Raw genomic sequence first — 25,988 nt, 5'->3', positions numbered from 1 at the left:
GTTTTTAAAAAATTAGAACTGACATTTAGCTGCCATTTTATAATTTTTTTCTTCCTTTTGAAGTAACTTTTCCTTCGAATTCCTCCATAGTTCTATTTCTAATGGAACTATAAAGCTTAAAAACCCAAAATATGACATAATCATGGAATAATTTAGGTGAAAGGAACCTTTGTGTTATCCAGCTTCCTACTCATCTGCTGTGTCTGGTTCATCCTCTTGATCCATGCAAAGCCATCTTCAGAGTTAGGCCAGGTTGCTCAGGGCTTTTCCCAGCTAAGGTTTGAAATTCTCAAATGGCAGAGACTGCACAGCTCTCTGGGCAACCCATTCCAGTGCTTAATCACTCATTCTGGAAGAGTGTTTCCCTATATCCCTTCATAATTTCCTTTGTTGCAACTTTTGACTATTGCATCTTGTCCTTTTGTTGTGCTCTCTGTGAACTGTGGCTCTGTCTTCTATAATGCTGTTTAGGTAGTGGAGGATAGTAGTGGAAGTAGATCTTCCCTAAACCTTCTCTTCTCCAAGCTGAACAAACTGAGCTCCATCGGCTTTTCCTCAAGTTGTGTGCTCCAGCATGCTGATTGTCCCTTTAACTGAACTGCCTCCAGTCTGTTGATTCAGTTGTATTTAGAGCCCCAAACTGTACCCAGGTGGGGCCCCACATGTGTTGAATAGAGGGGGAATAATTGTTGCCTTTGATCTGCAGGCTGTGCTGACCCTAATACAACCCAATGTGTTGGTAAACCCTCGTGGCTGCACTAGGACCTTTTCTGCACAGCTCATACCCCATCACTCAGTCCCCAGTACCAGTACAGGACTTCGAATTTGTCTTTGTTGAACTTCGTGAGAGAGTCCACAAGGCTGTATAAATAAGCTGGGTTGTTTGTCTGGGGTGAGTGTCTGTGTCCCCCTCCAATCACAGCCATTTTAGCGTATGTAGGAACAAAGGGGAACAGTACTTTCCTTTACCTAGCTATGTGCCTGTATCTTGCTTTTTCATGCACTTGTAGAAGTTGTCATGCCTCCAGTCCCTTAGTACCTTCCATCTGAGTGAGATGGAGAGGTTTTTTGAGTGTGCAAGCCCAATGTCCTGTGCTGCATTAGGGACAGCATTGCCAACAGGTCAAGGCGGGTGATCCTTGCCCTCAGCACCAGTGAGACCATAGCTGGAGTGCTATGTTCAGTGCTGAGCTCCCCTGTATGAGAAAGATACAGACATACTAGAGTGGGTCCGGCAAAGGGCCGCTAAGATGTTAAAGGGACTGGAGCAGCTCTCATATGAGGAGAGGCTGAGAGAGCTGGGATTCTTCAGCCTGGAGAAGAGAAGGCTTACATTTTGTCCATGTTTATAAATACCTGATGTGAGGCAGTAAAGAAGGCAGAGATGGACTACTCTCAGCTGTATCCGGTGGAAGGACAATAGTCAATGGGTACAAATTGAAATACAGAAAATTGTATTTAAACATAAGAAAAAAAACCTTTTTACTGTGAAAGTGATCTTATACTGGAACAGGTTGCCCAGAGAGGTTGCGGAGTCTCTATCCTTGGACATACTCAAAACCTGACTGGACAACCTACTCTAGCGGATCCTGCTTTGAGCAGGAAGGTGGAACTGGACAATCTCCTGAGGTTGCTTCCAACCTCAAGTATTCTGTGATTCTTGTCTGTTTTCCTTAGCCATTCATTTTCTTTTCCTCTGAATGGCTTTTCCAAAGTCAAGTATATCCTCCTGTTGTGCAAACTGCCTTTACTATTTCAAGAAGGATCATACTGTCAAAAAATGATCTGTTTATGAAGGTGTCAAGCCAGAGGTTTCAGGAGAGGTATTAGTGCCCCTAAATGGACTCTTTTGACAAGTTATCCTCTGAGCTCAGTTATTATGGGTTTGTGCCTTTCAGTTTAGATTACGACTTGGCAGCAGAAAGTAAATTTTCTTGGGCTACAGCTCCCTGTGTTCTTTGTTTCTTTCTGTCTTCTGTGTATATGGAAGTGCAAGTCCCACATGACTGAAGATCTTCTTACTCTCCTTCAAGTTTGTCCTAATCTGAGGATTTAAAGAACTTCAGTAACCTTCCTTTTCCTCCCTGGTGATTAAGGAGTCTCCCAGGACAATTTGCTGCTTGAATCTGCACAGGCTGGGAGATATTTTCGTGGATATCTTTGTATATGTGTGTATGATTCTGTTGGACATAGCATGAGAGACTACCAGAACTTAATAAGTGTTCTTTGCTTACTTGCTGTGCCTCTGGTAGCTTTGCCACTTACAATGCAGTCATCCTTGGATCTTCTTTTTGAAGGCCCATAGTCCTTTGCTTCTAGAGTAGGTCAATGTTTATCACATTTCAGTACTAAGGGTAAATCTCCTCTTTATGCAGCTGATTCCAGTCTTTGAGAGAATCTGGACAATCTTCTGAAAGAGTGCAAATGGAAGAAATAGGACACCTGAGGGGAAAAAAATACACTGGTTAGATATATTCCTGTTCAGAACTGCAACATGGATGGTCCTTATGACCCCATGGTTTTCATTTCTCATGCCTGGTCTGATGAACTGGTGTTTACTGGCTTGTGTCAGAGAGAGGCTTCTCATTTTCAGTGCATACCTTCAAACAGTACTAAATGCTTAGGTATTGCTGCGTATTTCATTTTATCAGCCATTTCAGCTTTCAGTTTTTCCTGGCTCCAGTATTGTGTAACATTATAAAGCATGCAGCTGACAGGGGAAGATTTTATTTATAAACATCGAGATTTATTTGACCTGGAAACTGATTGGAGACTTTGAATGTACATAAAATTTGAGTGCTACTATTCAGAGGGGAAAGGCAGGCCCTTTGGCCCAGGCAAGTATTCCAGCCATACTTATTCCCATAGAAATGCGAACTTTCTACCGCTGCTGTTGTTTCTCATTGATTAATACTTGGCCATAGTAGTCACCAGTATTGGTTCAAGAGAGTGTTTTTTACAGCACTCTGCCTGTCAACTTCATCCCAACATTTCAGAGAATACCTTGAATAATTTCTCAAGAGACTGACTTTTTTCGTCCAAACAAACAGTAAGGATCAAACTATTTGTTTATGTCCTGATCTGTTTCCAAGATCATGTGCATCCTGTGCTAATCCTCTTTTAAGAGACTCAGGGATTTTATTTTGAATATCCAGTATCTTCATCACTCTGGAGAGCTTCTGGAGATTTCTCCTGCCCATGTCTGTATAATGCTTACCCGCTTCATAGCTATTGCTTTGGCTTAGGAGAGCTGAAGAAATACAGTGATTGCTAACGAGTAAACTTGCTTTCTAAACAATTTGTGCCTTAGAACATATTCAGAAGCCTTCTTGCAGGGGATATCAAGGTTCCAATGAGACCAGGGAATCATTCCACCTAGGTTGTAAGAAATGATGTAAAGTCTTGGCAAAGGAGTATGCTAATTGACACTATATGTTAAATATTCTTTGCCTTTTTATTTGGAGATGGTATCATTCATTGGGAAGATAGTTTTGCTTCTCTGTCTTTTATAGGAAGTGCTGGAATATGGAGATCTCTGAATAAGACTGTCCCAATTGAACATCTCACAGCATAGCAAAAGTGAAGGTACCTAACAGGATTCAAGCACGCTCTGTAAAGACGCAAATCACCACTGTGTCACTTCTGAGGATTGTTCATTTTCCTGAGACTTTATAGAGCTGTGTCTTGAAGATGTATTAACTTTTGTTGAACGTTTTATTGTACCTGAGACCTTTAGGTGGGTAGTGGCTTTTTGCAAAGCAGTCGTCCTCTTAGATACAGGCCCACTTCTCCAGATGAACGGTGCTTGGAGTCAGTCCCCTGCAGTTTGAATGCATGCATGTATGCAGTGTCATTCAAAGGAGAAAAAAGAGTTGCAGACAGTAATGGAGTTTCTTTAAAGCACACAAATAATGTGGCTGGAGTTCTTTACCGTTTTATTTTAATAAGAATCAAGCAATGAAAGGAAATTGCTTAGCTTTGAGAGGAAGAGGCAGTGGAGTATGCTCTGTCCTTTCATACCACATATATGTTAAGTATGCAGCGGCTGGGATAGGGAGGCTCCTATTGGAGGCTGAGAGTCTCTGTGCCGGTTATAGTAGTTAGATTCACATCTGTGATGTGAAAACATTTTTAGGAAATATATGTCAAAACCCTTCAGTTGCAAGAAGGTTTATTCTTTCTTTATCCATTTTTATTGATTTAGTTAAGTCCTGTCAATGAAAAGGTTGGCAGTCTTTGAGTCATTCAAAAGTCTTTAGTCCTAAATTGCAGTTTTGAGGACTCCTTAATGATGATCTTTCAGCAGACTGTCAAAAAGCTTTTCAGTAGGCTATATTCAAATATGTCTTGGTATGTTCAATGTGTAGGACAAAATGAAATGCTCATTTCAATAATAGCTCATTCTTTTTTGGTTTGTTTTCTGAGTATCTTGAAAGAACGGCTAAAACAAGAACAAAATTATCACATTGATATTTTATGATCAGTCATTTATCTGTGATGTATATGAACTGAAGTCAATCAAAAGTTTTTGTTTTTTTTTTTTTTTTAGTTAAAATATTTTCACCTTGACAAGAGCTGACACTCTTTCTGTAAACACCAAGAAAGAAAAGGCATTTTGCAGAAAGCTCAGAGAGAGGAGAGGTGAAGAGAGAGCTGAACTGAGGTGAAATAGGAGCTGGATAATGCAAAAATGATACACTTCTAATGGAAGGACTATGTTCCCTAATATTTAAAGCTATCTGAAATAAGCAATATAGGCAAGCTTTTGCTTGCTGTTGTCATTTTTTTGAGGAAACAGTGGATTTTTATGTTACTGAATTTCTTCCCCAAATTTTTGTGGATTCTGATCAGCTTTGGGAGCTGGTGTTTATAAAGTTTAGGTCATACAATACAGGGCGTGCACCACTCTTTATATTGAAATATGAGGTCTTCTGCCAGTCTGTCTTCATCCATGGATAACTGATCTATTCATGTGAACACAATCATTTTCTTTCATGGCATCTGTTTAAGAGAATTTTTTTACAGGCTTCCTCATATCTCACATATTGCTGGTATTGGCAGTCTACTTAATTATACTTCATTATAGCATGTGGCTTAAACTTATACTTTTCTTTTACAGTTTGGAAGAACAGAAGTAATTGATAATACTTTAAATCCAGATTTTGTAAGAAAATTTATAATGGACTACTTCTTTGAAGAAAGAGAGAATCTGCGATTTGATTTGTAAGTTAACAATCTTTGACTCTAATAGTGCAGCCTCTGTAAACATACTAAGTTTTGTCCAGCATAAAATTAACTTGAAAAGAGATAGTATCTATTGATATGGAATACATTAATAAATAAGATTGATTTAGCATTGCTTTCTCAGAAGTAAATGTGTAACATAAGAATGACCGAGTTTTAAGAAATTGGCAAGTGTTAACTAGTCAAAGTACAATCATACTCACAATCATTACTTTTGGAAAATAGTTAGAAAGCTAAAGATGTCAAAATGTTAAAATATTCTTGCAGCATAGCTAATAAAACAGGTATGGACATACCGTCCAGAAATACAATATTGTACAAGTAGTACAGAGTCAAAATTTTCTTTACTAAAATAAATGCCAGTATGCATCTAAGTATACTAAATTTTAATATTTAAAAATGAAAGCAGTTGTTCTAGAAGTAGATGGCTTTTGACATTATTCCAGATGTACTCATTTCATTCCACTGGTGGAATTGGTTTGATTTTCACTTTATTCTTTGGAAAATAGAATTGAGAGTCCAGTCACCAGGTCACCTTACATGTCATCTGTTACATTTCACTCCATTCTTATTATTTCAGTCCACTCCATTCTTATTATTTCAGTCTTTGTGATAATCAGGCTTGTCTTGTTTTTTTTAATTCTGATCCTCTTTTTTATTATCAATTCTTTCTAACCTTGCCCTGTGAGAGAGCATTTGAGTAACCCCCATAGATAATTAAGGGAAAGCCATTCACGCAGTTTTGCAGTGTACTATGCATAGTGGCCACAGTTTTTCTTTACGTGTCCTTTTTAGTTGAAGAATCCTTCTCCTATTTCTTTTCGTTTCCTTTGCAAAATGTATTTTAGCTTGAGTTTTGTCAATTCTTATTTTGCGTTCCTAAAATTTCTGCCTTCATGTGTATTTCTTTTAGTTTATTTGTTCTTGAGAAAGAATTAGGAGAATCATGTTAAGTTACTTACCAAATAAATATATCAAGAAAGATACAGTGTAGTCCGCCTTCCTATACTTTCTAATCCTAAAGACTGAGGTCTCCTGATATGCTTTATGGAATTGTGACAAATCCTACTCAGGTGTTGGTTATAGTAGTGGTAAGTTGCGGTATTATTGCTTCCCGATTTAAAGTTATGTTGCAAGTTTGCCTTGATATAGAAACTGCATTTATTGCATTTCTGTCTTGTAGACAGCAAAACAGATGAAGAAAGACCTCATAATTTGCCTAAAATCTCCTAGCAAGTTCATGGTAAAGCCATTTTAAAATCTAGGCTTTAGTCTCAATGTACCATTTACTTATCCAAGTAGTTGCTTTGAAGTGACTCTGACAGTCACTTGATTTCCTTTTTTTTTTTTTGCCCCCCCCCCCCCCCCCCCCCCCGAGTTTCTGGGATGCAAATCAATCCGTACATTAAGCAATGTTAACAAGAAGTACGTTAACAAGAAGTGTTGGAGGGATGAGTGAGGAAGAAAGTTCCATTGTGTTCAATACACAGATAGCAGCTAGCTGTTTCCATCTAGACTTCAACTATTTCAAGGAGTGAAAGGAAATACTCAATGCCAAGATAGACTACAGGGTGCTTCTAGATGGCTAGGTACAAATTTTTTCATCTTCACCATGGAAGCCTGGTGCAGACTTTATTTTTTATTTTAGAAGTTGTGTTTAATGTCATTAAATCTACTGAGTATAACTGTTGCCTGCTATTTAAAATAACTTTAAGTAAGAGCTAGTCACTTTGTGAAATAAAGGATTCTCCTCCAAGTGTAGGTAAAGCATTGCTGAAATAAAGACATAGTTGGGGCTGTGTAGGAATCTTGATTTGGTTGCCTTTTGCTCCTCGTAGGATGCATGTATGTTACGGGGAGGAGGCAGTGCAATAGAAGAGAAGAGCAAAAGAAATGAACCAAGAAAGAGAAAGCTAGGCTCAGTCTAGGCAAAGAAAGGAAAGTCTGTGAAGAACTTCTGGATAAGTGCTCTCTGAAAAGGACTTGGACCTGGAAGGGAAAATACAGTCTCCTGTTTGATTCTTCATGTACTCAGACAAATGGACTCCTGTTTGTTTATTTCCAAAAAGCTGTAAATATCAACATATTCTGTACTTATCAGAAAGACCTGACTGCTTTCTGCTCTTGTTCTGGATTACCTGGACACATGTCTATTCTAAACTCAAAGCTGAATAACTGTTTTTAATGTTTGCCTGCAAGTGACCATATTGCCACAGTCTATGAATTTACTTTAGAGCCCTGTAACAATGATAGATGAGAAATGAAATATTGTAGAACTAAGAGTTAAAAATGTGAATCTCATATAGCTACTCATGGATTAAAACTCTGATTTAGATCAGGAAAGAAGCACCTTTAGGAAAGGTTCCTTTTTTAAATTCCTCAGCAAAATTGTGTACTACTGTTGGCCAAAGTGTTATTTTTCAAAGGAAGAAACTCCTCATGTGATTCATATTTTCTGCAACAAAAAGAAAGCAGCGAGTATATCTCTGATTTTTGGTGTTCTGATAAATGAGCATGAGCCCCCTCGTAAACTGTACAGCCACCAATGTCTCAGGCCCCTTTCTGTTCATATTTGATGATTTGTTACTGATTTTGCCAGTGAAGTAGTTCTTTGTTTTAGTTGTGTAGCTAGTCCTCAGGTCAAATTACCAGTTGTGTTTTTCTGTTCAATTTCACCAGACAATATGCAATTACTTTTTTAAAAAAAAAACAAAATGTTAATGTTAGTGATTTTTATAGTCATTCCTTTGTTTACAAATATGTTTCTAAAATTTTGACTGTGTTGCACCACATCCAGCTACATCCTCCTGACTTGTGATCTGGTCCATAATGCATCCCAACAACCAGCTGTAGCAGCACAACCAGAGGGATAGCATACTGTCCTGGTTTCGGCTGGGACAGAGTTAACTTTCTTTTTAGTAGCTGGTACAGTGCTGTGTTTTGGATTTAGTGTGAGAATGATGTTGACAACACTCTGATGTTTTAGTTGTTGCTAAGTAGCGCTTATCTTAAGCCAAGGATTTTTCAGTTTCCCATGCTCTGCCAGCAAGCAGGTGTGCAAGAAGCTGGGAGGGAGCAGAGCCGGGGCAGCTGACCTGAACTAGCCAAAGGGGTATTCCATACCATGGAACGTCATGCCCAGTATATAAACAGGGGAGAGTTGGCCGGGAGGCGCGGATTGCGGTTCGGGAACTAACTGGGCATCGGTCAGCAGGTGGTGAGCAATTGCATTGTGCATCACTGGTTTTTTTTTTTCCTCCCCCCCCCCTTCCTTTTTTTTTTTTTTGTTGCATTCCTTTTCATTACTATTATTATTATATTTCATTATTACTGTTGTTATATTATATTTTACTTTAGTTATTAAACTGTTCTTATCTCAACTCACGAGTTTTACTTTTTTTCCTTTCCTTTCCTCCTCCCCACCCCACTGGGAGGGGGAGGGGGAAACGGCTGCGTGGTGCTGAGTTGCTGACTGGGGTTAAACCACGACACATACCATGCAGTGGGAATGGAAACTTGCAGGGGAGGCTGAGGTGGGCACAGAGGATACGTTTTTCCATTTAGTTACTGGTATTGAATCTGAATGTAGGATTTGATAAAAATATTACTATGGATTATCTGATAAAGATGGAAGACTATGAAAGTATAGAGATTAGTAATCCCCCAAGAACTTCTTATATTAATTTCTTTTTTTAATCTATCTTGAATTCACAGAGTAATTTTTTTTGAAATCTGACTTGATAGTGGAAGGGAAACAATGGCATTTTCAAGCTGGAGGAAGAACAAGATTATGAGAAGCTGAAAAGAACAAGTCAACCTCTTGCTAAAAGCAATTTAGTTTATTGTCAGTTATTTCTATTTAATTAGTCAAATGACTGAAAAATTGCCTAAGAAAATAATTCACAAGTTTGTTTTCTAAGATTAATTTTTAATTTTTGTTCTGGTTTTTGGTAGCTTTCATTGTTCAAACAGGAATATCGGAATAATTTCTCTTAGTAGCCTGCACTTTGTTGAAAACTGTTTCATTTCAAATAGCTAGTGATCCATAAACTTATAATCTGTGACGATTCAATTTGCCTTCCTTACTGGTGAGACTCCCATTCACGTATATGTTTGTGCAAATTTCACACATTGAAATAGGTGAAAGAATTGTTTGATTTTTGTTTCTTTACATTGTCCTGAGATCTGTCCTCTGGCAACTCTGATATAACTTTCCTTTTTTTTTTTTTTTTTTAAGCTACGATGTTGACTCAAAGAGTCCTAATCTATCAAAACATGTAAGTTTTTTCCTCACTATTATACTTTCTTGTGCTGAAATGCTTATGCTTTCCTAAATACGTTTATTTTCTTTTGACTGTAAGTAATACCAGATGCATAGAGACAAATACAGTGATTGTGCTGTGGTTAACAACATATATAATGCTCCTGAGTATAATTTTAATGGGTCATTCCTCCTGTAAAGGGCATATTTAAGCACACATGTGTACGTTTTCAGATATGTGATATGCTGCATTTTGTTGATACTTCTCTGGGTCCTAAAAATTGTAAACATGTTTTGATTGCGTCCCAATTAATATTAGTAGAAACCTTTTATGCTCATGTCATCTTGAAGTGGAAGGGATTAAATAGTAACTTTAAAATTGAGATGCAAGAGTAGAATTCAGAGGCTTCTGAGTGAATTTTTTTAGGTAGATACAGGAAGGCTTTGGTAAGAGAACTTTTAAGAATCTGGAGCAAAGGAAAAGAGAATAACGGAAGGAACGGTGTGTGTGTGTGCTTCATAGTGAAAAGATAAGACTTTTAGCCATTGATCTCCGGTTAGATCCTCCCTGTAAAGATATAAAGCCCCTCGCAAACTGTTTTCCATCTCTGTCATCATGGAAAGGTGGTCTGAATAACTGCAGTGCTAGCTAGGAGGATGCAGAAAATAGAAGTCTTCCCTTTGCTGTCTTCAACAAGGATAAAGCCTCATCCTGGGCTTCTGCCCAAGATTGTTTGCACTTCTGTAGTAACTGGTTTATCTGAATTCTTTTCTTTTTTCCCCGAAACATACTTCTTTGTACAAAAACCTCATGACTAAGTTTTAAAAAAAAAAAAAAAAAAAAAAAAAAAAAAAAAAAGACACAAGGTAAGTTAGTCACTATGGAAGTGCAAACAAAGATATATGCAAATATATAGCCTAGATTTCATTGTTTGATTATTGGAACAGGAATTGAAGGTTTGAGTATCTTGCTGAGCCCATGGGGGAAAAAAGGACAAATGAGAAAACAAACCAATGTTCTTCTGAAGACTATTCAGGTAGATCTTGAATTATATATGTGCCTGTTAACATTCTAATTAATACAGGCTAAGCATACTCAGACGCATTAGGTCCTGTTTTTTAAACAGTGCCAATTTCCTGGAATCTTCAGTTGTGGAGGGAAACTTTATTCTTTAGACATTAACATTAATATCAGAAATACCTATTTCCCTCCATTGTCTTTAAGAGAAAATCTGTACAAGTTGGTGTAGAGTTGGTATCTGTGCTGAAGACATCCAAACTATGCCATATACTATTATGCACATGAAGAAGAAGATAGCTCTGAGAACCCCGTGAAAGGTGGTAGCTAGAATTGTGTTTCTTAACCACAGCAATTAATTTCCATCATTTCCCAATTGCTCAAGGTTGGTTTGGATTGTTCCTTTTGCTGCCAGCTTCCTGCATCTCTTTCCTGAAGCTCTTAAGAATTTGGGCAGTGAGTAGGTAGGAAGTGAGCCGAGCTTTGCTGATATCCATGTACTGGGAGTTTGGTGTTTCTGAAAAATGTCAGGCCAGTAGTATTTGCACAGCTAGACTGCTGATGTGTTGTAGTCACCTTGTGTGGAATAAGATTTTCCTTGTTCCTAAAAATAGCTGTTGACCCATTCCTTTGGAAATACTGGACAGTGTCATTTAATAGTTGAACAGTTTGGGGGATGAAAAAAGAGTCAACCTGAAGAATTTCAATTTCAGTGACTCAGTTTTGTCAAAATGAGATGCAAATGAAGCAAGTGTTATAAAGGAGGTATGAAGTAACCAGACTAGACAATGCTGCCATTGTAGCTGTCTGTAATAATGTATATAAAACTGGCTACATGAAATTAGACTTACATGTTCATGGTAATTTCCTGATTTAAGGAAAAAAACCAAGAGAGCAATGAACAACTGTCATTAATAACAGACTGGGGAACTAATAGGAATTAATCATAGAAACTCCACCAAAAAAAAAAAAATTGTGGAATACATGGTTTCAGTGTAGAAAATGGTGTTATTTTAGAATATGTCATGCCTGATGTTCTTAAAAATGAATAAGGAGCTGAGTATTTTCAGATTAGTTTTAGCCATTTTAAAAGATTTAATCTTTATGGAAACAGTGTCGCAGTGCCAGATCAGTTAAAGGACATAGTTCAAAAATTTATTTTTTGCAGGGTTGTTTTCGTCCTCAGTGGGATTAGTTCTCAGATCCAATTCGCTCTATGGACCCATAACTAATGCAGCTCAGAGATGGGTGTGAGTGGCCTGGGCTGAGAGAAGTCAAAACTACTTGTACAGATATTCACCACTATACACAGTATCATAAAGTTATGGTTTGCTGTATAGGAATTATAGTGTCTCGATTCTCATTACTGTTTGTGAACAAATCTCACAAGCTACTGTTACCACTACTGCCAGTCATGCTGGGAAGAACAGAGCTAGCAAGCTCTTTTTACTTGAAAGATAAAGAGTTGGACTGCAGCATAAAATTTTTTTCAATATACATACAACAGTTTGAAAATCCATTCATATTTTTGTACTACTTATGTTACAGGGAGGTATAATATGAAAACTAGCTGATTTTTAGTGATAGACTATAAAACACAAAAATAAAGTCTGTCATTAAAGCAATACTTGCGTATAATTGTCAATTCAGGATGCTCATACAGATCCTGCACAGGCTTGAATCTCTGCCAACATAATTAACCTCCAAGAAATTCATAGAATCAGTGTACAATCTCTTAATAAAAGAGAAATTTACTAAAGTGCTCCAGTTAAGGTAAAAAACCAGTCATGTTTCTAATACTTCTAAATTTTTTTCCATCTCAGCTTCATTTTTGTTGATGAAAAAGGCAATATAAAAACAGTAAGTGGAGTGCATTAGAATTACTTCTGTAAATGTAACCCAGTGTTATGTAAAAAATGTAATAGTGAGTCCATTTTGTGATTCATTATTGCGTAACTGCAATGTTCAGCAGAATGTGTCCTACAATAGTGAACAGCCCAGATAAACGGGGAAACCAAATTTGTTCCAATGTGAAATATGAATTCTGAGTTTTTATGTTACTGCTTTTCAGGATTTTTTGGGACAGATGTTTTGTACACTGGGAGAAATAGTTGGATCACAGGGGAGCAGACTGGAAAAATCAATTGTGTAAGTATGTCGTTCTTGAATATTGTATGAATACATACTGCTTCATGAGATGAGAGTTGTGGGGTTTTTTTGCTGTGAGGTATCTTGATATACAGAATTGACAGACATAGCTTCTAAGAGAGAATAAATTGTTATGTACAATAGAACTCTTTCTTTATACACTATGATAATTTAAGTTTCAATTTGGACAATTAGCAAAGGAATTGACTCATCCAAAATTTTTGTCAACTTCATTACATCTTGGATTAGAAATAGTTTGAGTATACTAATCTTAAACATGTTTTTCTTCCTAGTTCGCAAATTAACACATCATAAATCTTTATTGCCTTTTGTTCAAGCATCAAGGAAGAAAACCTTCACTGTTTCAAATCCAAACATTCCTACTTGTATTTCTGTTGTTCCCAATAATACAATTCCCAAACAATGAGGCAATCTGGAGTATCAAATATTTTCTATTTATCCTACTAAATTTATCAAAAACTTTCTTATGATCAATGGATTTTTCACCCACTGAGAGGATTTTGATGTTTGCAAACCATTGTTCATAGCGATGCACAGATATTTAAAATATGAATTATTTGAACAATCTTCATTTTCTATTCCTAGATAATGTTTGAGTAATTGAAAGTATTTTCCAATTTTTATCTAAATATGTGCTACAAATTCACATATGACCTTAAAAGTAAACATTTAAAGGTATAGCTGGACATTTCATGAGATGATAATATCTTTTGATTTGAAATTCTTGTGGTTTTTTTTCTTTTAATAGTAATTGCACTGCAGTGAATGATCATGAATTTGGTTACTCAGTCTGATGGAGCGTTCTTGTCCCGTTTTACTGGGTTCGTTATGAGTAATATACCAGGATTACTTCATTTACTTTCCTTCATCACTGATTTCCTTATAAAGGCAGATGAAGTTTTCAGGCTTAGCAAGCCTTATATTATTCTGGGCCAAACTTTGGTGAAAACACCACACAGGGCACATATTCTGACTTTGTATTCAAATAACAAGAACCCGGATCTGGATGAACTACATTTTGCAAAATTCAGAATGTACTTAGATACTATTTTAGTGTAATTGCAAATACAATAAAACTCCATAATCAAGTTATATTAATCATGCATTATTAATCTGATGTAAAATTCTTAAGAAATATGTTCCTAGCTGTACATTTTCTTCTATGTATATATTTGATGTAATTAACCATTTCTGTTACTCAGGTGACCCTTTTATATCTATCTTTAGTGGTTTATGTGGTTTATACATTACTTATCTTTTCATGTACATATCTTGTATCCTGTACCTGTCAACTTCAAACTTAAACATTAGTTTAAGTAGTAGCTTTGAAGTCCTGTGAAAAATCTCAGAAGTCACTATTTTGTTGTCAGTGTCCAAAATATACCAATGGTAGCCTTTTTCCCCTAGATTTTATTAGAGGCTTTTTTCTTGTTTATGTAAAGATCTTAATGTTATTGATAAAATAATTTTAAAAAAGCATTTCTCTAGTTTGTATCAAGTAGCGTGGTGATGTTCCGTGGATGTGGCTCTAAACTTTTCATCTTGGTGAAAACAGTGGCCAGCTTCAAGGAGACCCACATATGATAGCTATTATTTTCTCTTTCAAGAACTTTGAAGTGTTGAGCTGTTGTGGTAAAAACTCTTCTCAATACTTGAATCCAATTAATTCTTAAATTTTTACAATTCCAGTGCAAGCGTAAGCTTGGAAAAGCATCTGAAGTTTCCTATTTCCATGCCAAAAATAATTTCAGATTGTCTCTAGAACTCTTTCTGAATGAAATAACAGTTCAGAACAGACCATTTAAATTGATAAACCGAAAGAGGATTTACATAGTTTTCCTTTAATTTAATATAAAGGTCCTTATGAAATCATAAAAACTTTAAAATAAAGTAAAAGAAATACTTCCATTACAGAAACTATGGTAAACTTTCTTTAATTATAAGTTTAGAAAATATTTTAATGGGATTTAATCTACTTGAATTTCTGAGACTTATGCATACCTGAAACAAATCCTTTTGAATCATAAATGTCAGGGGTTGGCTAGCACTGCTTTGTGGGGAGGCATTCCTGTAATTATGCTCTTCCAGTCCATTAGCCTTGACTAAATTCTGTCTGTAAATGTCTTCCAATCAATTTGGTTTTTGTACAAAGGCAAATTTCAGCTATTCAGCAGGACTCGTTTATCATACAGTTCATGCTGAAAAATCGAGTAACATGGAAAAACTTGAAAAGTCTTTGCAAAACATTGTCACTTAGTGTTTTATCAAAATAAGTCTTTGATTTAGTTTCCCTAATTTACAGCCAACTGCAGATGATTCAAATTGGTTTGTAACAAATGTAAGCTGTTAGTTCTCTTGCTGAATTCTGTGAGTGCTTGTGGTGGGTTGACCCTGGCTGGACGCCAGGTGCCCACCAAAGCCGCTCTGTCATTCCCCCTCCTCAGCTGGACGGGGAAGAGAAAAAACATAATGAAAAGCTCGTAGGTTGAGATAAGAACAAGGAGAGATCACTCGCCAATTACGGTCATGGGTAAAACAGACTTAACTTGGGGAAAAAATTAATTTAATTAATTATCAATCAAATCAGAGTAGGGTAATGAGAAATAAACCGAAATCTTAAAAACACCTTCCCCCCACCCCCCTCCTTTCTTCTTGGGCTTAACTTTACTCCTGATTTTCTCTACCCTCTCCCCCGCAGCGGCACAGGGGGACGGGGAAATGGGGGTTGCGGTCAGTTCATCACACGTTGTTTCTGCCGCTCCTTCCTCCTCAGGGGGAGGACTCCTCACACTCTTCCCCTGCTCCAGCGTGGGGTCCCTCCTACGGGAGACAGTCCTCCACAAACTTCTCCAACGTGAGTCCTTCCCATGGGCTGCAGTTCTTCACAAACTGCTCCAGTGTGGGTCCCTTCCACGGGGTGCAGTCCTTCAGAACAGATTGCTCCAGTGTGGGTCCCCCGCGGGGTCACAAGTCCTGCCAGCAAACCTGCTCCAGCATGGGTTCCTTTCTCCATGGGGCCACAGGTCCTGCCAGGAGCCTGCTCCAGCACTGGCTTCCCATGGGGTCACAGCCTCCTTCAGGCATCCACCTGCTCTGGTGTGGGGTCCTCCAGGGGCTGCAGGTGGATATCTGCTCCACCGTGGACCTCCATGGGCTGCAGGGGGACAGCCTGCCTCACCATGGTCTTCATCACGGGCTTCAGGGGAATCTCTGCTCGTGCGCCTGGAGCACCTCCTCCCCCTCCTTCTTCACTGACCTTGGTGTCTGCATGGTTGTTTCTGTCACATATTTTCACTCCTCTCTTCTGGCTCAGTTGCTGTTGTGCAGTAACTTTTTCCCCTTCTTAAATATGTTATCCCAGAGGCTTGGCCTTGGCCAGTAGCAGGTCCGTCTTGGAGCCAGCTGGTATTGGCTCTGTCGGACATGGGGGAAACTTTTAGCAGCTTCTCACAGAAGCCACCCCTGTAGCCCCTCCACTACCAAAACCTTGCCATGAAAACCCAATACAGTGCTGTGATCATTACTGCTGCAACATCTTTTAACAATATGATTCATATTCTCTTTAATATTCAGAATTGAGGTTGGTAATAAATGCATTTTTGCTGAATTTTGAGGGGTTCCAAATATAGTTCAGTCACCTGATCACTGTATTTACGGACTCAGTCTTTATGACAAGTCCCTATTAATCCTCCCTGCCCGCTCCTCAACTTCTCCTGCCCTCCTCACCCTCCCTCCCCAAGGACTACTCACCCTCCCTCCCCGAGGACACCACCAGTACTTTTTACACTATTTATTTTTAAATCAAGGGCTTAATTGTCCTATACATAAACAATTCTATTAATATCACTACATGTTCATTTTTATTTCCCTTCTCTGTATTGGTGGGACTGTGCACACTGGGAACTACTTCATTTTAAAGGTAAATAAATTCTTCAACTCTGCAGGTGAGGAAGGTTTCAGTATCTGCAGCATAATTCAGGAAAACTCTTACAAACTCACTATTTAAACTTAAAAACACACCTATGCACACAGTAACATAATATATGTTAGAATTAATACTACTTCACTGTATCACTTCCTTAAATAACTTGAAAAACTACCCAGAAAAAGGTACTTTAAAACTGCGTCACTTTCTGTTGTCATCAAGGTTTGCAGATGAACCTTAACTTTTAAGATATCCTTCAATTTCGGTAGCTAATCACAAGTTGTCTGCAATAAAATAAATATTTTATAAAACTTAACACTAAAAAAAAAGTAAAAAATAACCCCAAAAAACCAAACAAAAAAAAATCCCTAAAAACCAAAAAGAACCCCCCCAAAAACTGAAATTGACTGCATCAGTATTATGAGTGTTAAATTACTGTTTAATAGATTATGCCTACTGTGGAACAGTAGGAAGCTGCTAATTGTAATGTAGCTCCTGCAAAAAAAACCCCCACAAACAATGAAGAATCAGCAGATTATCAGATTTCTAATACAATTATACAAAATGGTTAACTTCAGCAAATACTGTGGTTATTAGACAACAGTTTTTTGTGATTCTCCTCTTAATCCCATTCTGGATATTAAACTTCTGAAAACCTGTCCAGGAAATAGCCTTGAGGACAAGTATGGTAAGTGGTATAATAGAAGAGGTGTGTTAGGTTCCGTGATTAAAAAGCTTGTCTGCAAACAAAGGAGAAGAGAGGTACAATGGCAGGTAGGAGAGCCCAAATAATACCTTACCCTGGCTACTTCTAGACCCATCCCAGGAGAGCCATCAGCCCATTGAAGTCCCATCTCCACACCCACAAAGGAGCACAGAGGTAGAAGGCAGGTGGGGGAACTCCAGTAACCCAATTAGAGAAACAGCCCCTGCCCAGCTCCTACCACGCTGTCCCAGGAGAGCCTCAGCACCATGGGATGGGGACACACACTTTCTACTTGTTCTGGACATGTTTTTAGTTCTTGATGGTGAGCGGGTTGGTTGCATAGTTTGACTGTCTAGTTGAGCACACAAACACTATCCAGTCGATCGGGACAAGAGGTTGGTCCTATTTTGTTTACTTCTGCTAAACCAAAAGTTCACTAACTTTTCACTATCTAGGCCTAACTTATGCTAACTGCCACAGTGAATTGCACTGTTGCAACTCCATTGACTGTTTTGACTAGTTGTCAGTTGACTCTACTGGAAGCCTGTGGTGACTCAGTCAGAGAAAGGTGCTGACTTTGAAGACACCCATATTTAGTAAGACAAATCTTGCTGACTTCTTGAAGGTCTTTATAGTTCTTTCTGTCTTCAAAGTGGTAAATTATTCAGCACCCCACACATTTTTTTTTTTTTTCCTGAGAAAATTCCTGAAATTTGTTTTAAACATGTAGATTAAAAATCATCCATTCGGCAGTTTGTTATCACTTGGTACAGGTTAAGTGAAGTCTGAAGTGAGTAACAAATGAAGTTAAAAGTTTGAAATTAGCTATGAGAAAAGAAAAGATATCAGTGAAGATTCTATGGATAAAAGGCCTTATAATTATTTCACAGTTGTGTGGGCCTGTATAATACGTTTTCTCTTGGGTAAACAAGCAATTGTTCAGGTCTGGCTTCTGATACTCTGTTGTATGGCAGTTACTAAATGGACCCAAATCAGTTGTCCCCCTGAAATATGCCTTCCTTTTTGTATATGCGGTGTGGGTAGGTATTTGTTAATGTTAATGAGAAAGTGTTCATGGCTTTTTATCAGCTCTTCCCAGTGTTCAGGTTTTATTTTGTCATTGGTGCTTTTGACAGTGCTGTGGCTAGACAACTGTGCCTGGTTAATTGTCCACTCTGGACTCTCTGAAGTCTGGATACCTTGATGTCTAGGAGACATTTGTTGTCTTATTCATTAAACCATTGCATTGCGTTTCAGGATTGTTTGCTTATAGATGTGTCTTTAATGTCTCTTAATATTCAAATAACAATAATTCAATTGACAATATTGCACGTCTTCTGTTCCTAAGGATATTTACTGCTTTGAATTTACTGTTCTCTTTACAAAGTCAAGTCCACATTCACATAACTTGAATGTTCTTTATGATCTGTCACTTGAGATCAGAGAGCTTTTTTTCTTCACACTACTTCTGAAGTTCATTAACATTTTGCCTTTTCTGTTCTCTGCCAATGAATGTACAAAGAAGAGAATGCCCAGTGTTGTTTTAGTCCCAATCAGCTACCCTACTGAAGTAGCACTTTTTGTATTTAAGCAGCTTGAGAAGCTTGAATTCCATTCTCTGATTGGCATTCAAGTAACTTCTGACATTCTTTCAAAATGAAAATTAGGAAGACTTGAAGCTTAAACTTCAGATCTATCTACTTTGGACATTTACAAAAGCCTCATGAGATTCAGGACTCCATGGCTACCATGAGCTGGCCAACTCCAAGTCATATTGTATATCACTGGGAAAAGTTCCCGTAGAAAGTCTACCATGAAAGGATACTCTTGTCCTTCATCAAAATGAAGGTAAAACATCTCAAGCCTAGAGGGTCACCACTGCAGTGGTCTGTCAGGCAGGCTGAAACATACCTTGCTACTAACCTTCATGGTCAGTGCAAAAGTGAAGATATACACGCACATTTTTCTTCTTTGCCTTCATGGCAGGCATGACTTGCAGTTTCATTGGTCTTACAAGCACCAGCAGATTACGCCTCCGAGGCATGAACCTAATAGTGTTTGGTCTTGGCAGGTATGAGGATGTCTCCTGAACCTCCCTCTCTGTTTCTGACACCATTAAGGGCTTTGAATTTGATGCAGTCTGTCGCAGAAGGCTCTTGCTCCCAGTATGGTAGTGCACTAGCCTGTTATCCCTGTGACTATGAGCGTTTTTGTTCAAGAACATACTTTAGTGTTGCACTTTATTTTACAGACTGGCCAGGTACAGAGGTGAACATTTGCTCTGGATAATTTCTCTTGGAAAATAAATCTAGTCATGCAAAGCAGGTGAAATGGAGAATCTGACATTTTAACAGTAACGTTTACTCTCTTTACCTATTGGTTTACCAGATTCATTAAATGCCTTCTCAAGACAAGCTCTGTGTGTAAGATTTACTCAAACTGGCCTTGCATGCCCCAGTTGTGTTAGCATGAAAGGATGAGGTGCAGGTGTATCTACTTCCAGAAATGACACAGCTTTATTTTTCTCTCAAGAGAGCATCACCTTCCCAGACGTTATTCAGAATTAGATAGTTGCATGTTCTGTCTTCCTAGAGAGAAGATGCTAGCCACATTTATAACTCTGAGCAATGCTTCTTTCAGGATCTACTAAGTGCATTCCTGTAGGGATTCCCTTTAATGAGGAGGCAGAGCCATTGCAAAGCTTAATGAGCATTCTATGCTAGTTATTCACATCTGAGTGCCATTGCCTGCTAATGAGGCTGTTCTGGAGCCAGCTGGCCTATTTTGGGAAGTTCTTTCTCCTGTCATCTTGCTGTGAACATAATTGATAGAAAAACCTCTGAACCCTGGAATTGCGACTTCCTATATATTTGTCCTATCCTCTTATCTGTGGTTGTGACTGCCAGAGGGCTAGGTTCTGTAAATTCAGGGATAAGACTGTAAATTTTTGAATGATCTGAAAAATGTTCCATCCTCTGTCTCATTGCAGTTTCAGCTTGCAAAATTGGAGGCTCTGTTTAACCTCTCAGGTTTGAATCCCCAGATAAATTGTCACCTTTCTTCAACTTTTTCACTGGCTCTGGAAAGGTCCTCCTTTCAGTCCTTGTTAAAGCCCAAGTGGTCTTCAGAGTGTCCTTTCAAACTTCTCTAGGTGCTGCAGATGTGGTGTCTTGATCATGGAATCATTTGTTCTAAGGAGACAATAATTATTCCTCAAGACTGTATCTTGTCTAGAGACATGCAGGTATTGTTGAGGACCTTTCATTTAATGATGGTTTTCTGTTCAGTTCCTTTAACAGTCAAATTATTTGCTCCCTCAAATACTGTCCAAAAAGAGGGGATCACTGTAGAACACCTACAGGTTCTGGGCTCTCAAACCAGTAGGACCCACTGATCTTCCTCACATTTTACTTTCCTTTATTCAGTTTGCACTCTATTCACACTTAGACTGGCACATTATCTATATCTGAGTGTCAGATAACTAGCACTGAGTGTTGGAGTTGACAGTGATTATGCAATACAGATTGCCTCATTATTACCCCACAAACCCTGATCTGTAACCCTTTCCAGAGAAACTTACCCTGAGAAATTGGTTGCCTGAACATAAATTCTGTATTGTCACTTCAGTGCTATAGAACCAATTCTAGGGCAGCTCAATACCAGCTATTCCTTAAAGCTAAAGAAGATGGGCAGTGGCACTGCATTCTGAATTTAAACAGGTGGAACTCTTACATGCTTGTCTTCAAGGTAATATTAGTCAGTATTTCCCTGGCAATTGGAAGGACTGGTCTGTAATGCTGAATCTCCAAGTAATGTATTTTCATACAGTGATAAAGCCAACTTGAAATTATTTTGTTATTTTCTCACAAGGCATTCTTGCTAGTTAAAGGTCTTTCCATTTGGCTGATCTGTGACCACTGAAGTTTTTGTCAGGGTGCTGACTTTACATTTAAGGATTTTTTTCTTAATGAATGGTTTGTAAGGGAATTTGTAAGAGAACAAACTCTTTAGTGTCTGCAAATGGTCCAGTCCTTTTTTCATGCTTGTAGTCTCAAGACAAGTATACAAAGTTCGTACTTAATAGTGTCACAAACTGTAGAGGTCATTTGGTAGAGTTTTTAGTTCCTGAGTAATGAGAACTTTTTGTTCTGTAGAGAAATTCTGTGCTAATCTCGATTAAGCATTTCACCTCTTCACCAGCCATCATGGTAATAATATCCTTCTTTTACAAGGCACGTGTCCTCGAGAACCTTGGTTAGGTCAAGCCAAACCTTACCCCAAGTGCTTTCAGATATGACTCTACTGTGTGTACTTTTCACGTCTACTCAACAATCAAGAATTCCTTTTTTTTCTGACATACCCACGCAAATGTCTTCAAGGGATTGCCTCTCCAGTTTTCCCCATCCTTCAGAGTGATAATTACGGGCACGTGTATCTCTTGGGGTTGGGCATCCCTTGGCCTTCATGTTCATAAGATGAAATGAAGCATGTCTTGACATAAATGTCTTCATGTGCAAATCTCAGTTTGAGACAGGCAGGCGTTGACTGCCATGTGTTATAAATGCAGGCAGGGTGGCACATGGTTCTCCATCAAAAGGCAACTGTTTGGTGACCAGTTTGTCAGAAATGGGGCTTGCTTATCAACAGTTTATTTCAGGCCTCCAGCTCTTCAGGAGATGATCAGAGTTGTATTGTTCACAATCTAGCATCAGACACAATAATATTTTGGAAGTGGGATAAATCTATTTGACTTTTCATACCAAAGGAAACGTTCGATGCTTTTTCTTCAAAGTACTGTCACTGCCCAGACTACGTCTCAAATATGTCCCTAATGGCACAGTTAACTGGGCTCAAATACTTCAGTAGGAAGCATTTTGGTTCAGGTAATGGTAATTCTGATATTGGTGCTTTCTATTTGAGTTGGCATAACATACAGAATTGTGGTGCTGGGAACTTCTGGTTTTTTAGTTACACTTCTGAGATTTCCATTTCTTCCTTCCCTGTCAAAGCTGGGGTCACAGTCATTTGTTCCTTGAAACATTTTATCATGTAAGGTCAATATCACCCTGATAACTAAGTCATTTCTACTACTGCTGTTACTACCAAATTTCAGAAGTTTTTGAAGCTTCAAGAAGTACTGTTCAAAAGAAAAAACACAGCTTTTTCATCTTTTGAAAATCTGAGATTTCAATTTCAATATCCCATTGCTACAGAGGCTAAAATGGGTAATTTTCGATCTTGAGCTATTGAAGGGTGACAGATTTAAAACCATATGATTTGAAGATGCTGATGAAACTGTGAATCATACTGTGTAACATTTGGAATGACCAGATTCTTTTTTTCTGTTATTTGAAGAAAATTATCCTGTTTGGTCTTAAAGTATTGTACTTTATAAGTCATACTGCATTAAATGTAAGAGTGCCATAAGTTTTGTATGTATTTAAATCGTCATTTAAAATCTCACAACAAAAAATTGCATAGTTACGCAATCCACTGTTTTCCTTGTGAAATTCAGACTTACCATGTAGCACTGAGGAGGTCCAGGAGAGCAGTCATGTGTCTCTGATTACTGGCAAATGACTGCTGCAGTATAGGAGCAGCATTCCTTGATGTACTCCTTATAGACTTAAACATCAACTTTTAAACAAGAGTTTCAGTGAGCTTGCATAAATTTGCATCAGTATTTGCTTCTCTATTCATAATTTCTAATCTTTTATCTGCTTCTAAGAACTATTTTCCCACCAGTTCTTTATTATACCACAGTCTTGCTAAACTTAAATAAGTTGTAGAGCATTGTAAAAAATTTCAAAAGTATTAAGGAAACTAATAAGCAAAATAAGAACAACAGTAAATGTTTACATTAATGTTTTGTCATAACAGAAGAACAGGAGTGTCCTCTAGTTCTCTTAGAAAAACCTATAAAATACAATCAATTTGAAAATATAATTTTACCTTAATGTTTCTTGGAAAGTAATTTTATTCAAATAATTAATTATTTTCAAGAAAGACATAAAGAAATAAAGAACTAGAAATAAAATGAGCATAAGCAATAGCATTAGTTTTGAAAAAAAATCTAGAAGTAATTGCCAAGGTGTGTGCTAATGGACACACTAATAGACATTAGGATATTGCAGAACTTCTCGTTTATAGTATAGCATCATGTGAAAAGTTGCATCTCAATATTGTACTTCCCCCCCCCCGGCACTGAATACTATCAGATTATGTGTGGCTTTTCGGTTCCTATATTGTTATTTATGCTAAGGATCTGTTTTGTGCTTTCTGGTGTTGCAGCAGCATGTTTTTAATTGCTGTCTGGGTGAATTATAATTTATTTTGCAACTACTGTATCTGATATGATGGTGAGATTATTATGTGTCTTCATAAACATTTCAGAATAAATGTTAGAAAATAAGACTGGTGTACAGTTTTAAATATATTTTAGGTATTTTGTTTAAGGAACTTTTTCAAAAGGATGCTTTTCACAAATCAGTAAGCTGTGGAGTCATCTCTAAATAAAACATCAATGGGAGGGTGGAAAACAGAATTCTGATATTGTCATTCCACCCATCTAAACTTTTTATGCTATTTCCTTTAAAATTGAAACTGATTTGTTTCTTGCTAGTTAGAATAAATATGCAACTCATTTACCAGTTCACTTAGGATAAACCAATTTTTTTACATAGGACAAGTGACAGAAAAGGGAAACTATAGAATGCCATCAGTTTTGCAACTTGAAAGCTTACCTTGTGCTTATCTGTGTCAGTTGTAACTTTCATAAATGGTATTGAGGAACTGAGGTGATGTACTTCTATTTTCTTACAGAGGAATTCCTGGGAAGAAATGTGGAACAGTCATAGTAACAGCAGAGGAACTAGGCTGTTGCCGAGTAAGTGTATGTTCATAGCTTTTTGAAAAATAAAATTAAAATAATTTTGTGATTTACACCGCACCAGATTGTCAAAGGTATAATGTATAAATTTGCATTTTGTGATATATGTAAGAAGTTAGGATACTTTTTTCCTATCAGTTACTCTTCATTTTAGATAGAAGAAGCAGAAAGAAGCAGAAAGCAATAAGAAGCATAAAGTTTTTGATTCTTAGATGAGTTTTGAAACTAGTCTTTGTTTCCTCAAGTAATTAATCACATTTTGATCTCTTAGTGTCCAATTTTTAACAAAGACCCATTTGTTTCAGCCATGGAATTATATTTCCATTATGGAATATTGACATTACATGAACATCAAAGTAAAAGTTTGGATTTTTAACCTTATAATTAAAAGGTTTTATGCTAATAGCAAGTCGTATTATTTTAAAAGTGTGAAATTAATGTTTATTGGAAAAAACTAGTAAAGGTATTTCAAAGAATGGCCATACAAGAAGAGTTTAAACAGTTTTCTTTAAAGAAAGTGAAGACTTCCGTGGCCTATTAATGGCAGATGTCTGCTTATTTAATAGAAAACAGAGGAATATCAGAGGAAGGGGGGGCAGTGGGAAATTTGGCTGGTTAAGGGGAGAGGTATGGTGTGGTCATGACCTTCCCCAAGAGTGTCACTGCTCCTCCCTCTCCTCAAGTTCATGGAGAAGTGGATTGGACAGAGGAGGAGGACAGAGGAAGAATTATAGATATGGGGTGATAAAGTCTGGTTGGAATCTGAGGAGGGGGGCAGTTTGTTGAAGCATAGTATATATTGGATAGGGCTGTAGGGTGTATCTTTGAAGAGTTTGCAGTGACAAGATAGCAAATCTTAAATGAAGAAAGCAATAGTATGAGACATTTGATGAGAATGTACAGGGGATCTGGAGAGTACAAGATTAGATACGTAAGCCTACAAAAATACCTTGAGGCTTGAAGACATTTGTTTCTGGGTCTTAGTTTTTGTAATTTGGTGGTGTTGAGATTATAATGCTTCACCTTTTGTATAAATTCTAACTTTTATACCATGTCATAAGTGGTTGATTTTTTTCTATTTATCCAATAGTCATGTTTCTCTTTTTACTAATATATCTGATAGCTAATCTGTTTAGGCCTTATTTTCTTAAGTTCATTAGATATTTGAAGTAAAAAGAAATCCTTAATTTTGTGCCTTATTTCCAGTTTAGTCAAGTTTGTATTATTTCTCTGCAGAAGTAGTATAGTGGTATATTTGAATAGCACATGGGCTCAAATCTTATTTACCTTTTCCAGGCAACCTGCCAGTCCTGCAGTTATGTTAATAGGGTGCACCAACTCAGTCTCATTCAACTGCCTTTTAGCAGTAGGAAATTCCCATGTTACTGGTACGAATGAATAAGTATGGTCATGGAAAATGCCTGTCTTTCCCCTCTGTTTTACATCAGCTCAAACTTTTGTACATAGTACATGATCAAAATATTCACACTTTTATCAGATGAAAAAATGGGGGCATCATTTAATTGCTTTCCTGCAGAAATTGTACTTTAACATTTCTTAAGAAGTTAAGCTCCTACCATTCTTAAGAGATATTTGCCATCACCCCAAGCATTTATTGGTAACCTTAAAAGAGACTAAAGGCAATTTTTTCCTGATATTCTGGGTTTATCCTCCAAGACCACCATTTGTATCCCGGTTGTAACAAACTATTTAAAAGTCACAAATATGTCATTAAATCCGTAATCAGAACAGGATTTTTTTTTTCTTTCCCTTTTA

The 25,988-nt window shown here is 37.5% G+C and overlaps 1 protein-coding gene across 2 annotated transcripts in view; it reads left to right on the top strand.

The window, feature by feature from the left end:
• CPNE8 (copine 8) overlaps nucleotides 1-25,988 on the top strand; it is a 109,650-nt gene that overhangs the window by 27,810 nt on the left and 55,852 nt on the right. The window contains exons 4-7 of one of the 2 annotated variants that reach the window (XM_050911185.1): nucleotides 5,120-5,223; nucleotides 9,482-9,521; nucleotides 12,595-12,671; nucleotides 24,146-24,209. In XM_050911185.1, coding sequence (XP_050767142.1) covers nucleotides 5,120-5,223; nucleotides 9,482-9,521; nucleotides 12,595-12,671; nucleotides 24,146-24,209 — 285 coding nt within the window. Of the gene's footprint in view, nucleotides 1-5,119; nucleotides 5,224-9,481; nucleotides 9,522-12,594; nucleotides 12,672-13,440; nucleotides 13,687-24,145; nucleotides 24,210-25,988 lie in introns of those variants that run through there. The other variant, XM_050911193.1, reaches the window with a different exon arrangement.

Source organism: Gymnogyps californianus, chromosome 1, assembly GCF_018139145.2.
Source record: "Gymnogyps californianus isolate 813 chromosome 1, ASM1813914v2, whole genome shotgun sequence".
In the NCBI taxonomy this organism is placed as follows: domain Eukaryota; kingdom Metazoa; phylum Chordata; class Aves; order Accipitriformes; family Cathartidae; genus Gymnogyps; species Gymnogyps californianus.
The sequence above is the reverse complement of the archived record's forward strand: the minus strand, read 5'-3'. Positions and strand labels throughout refer to the sequence as shown.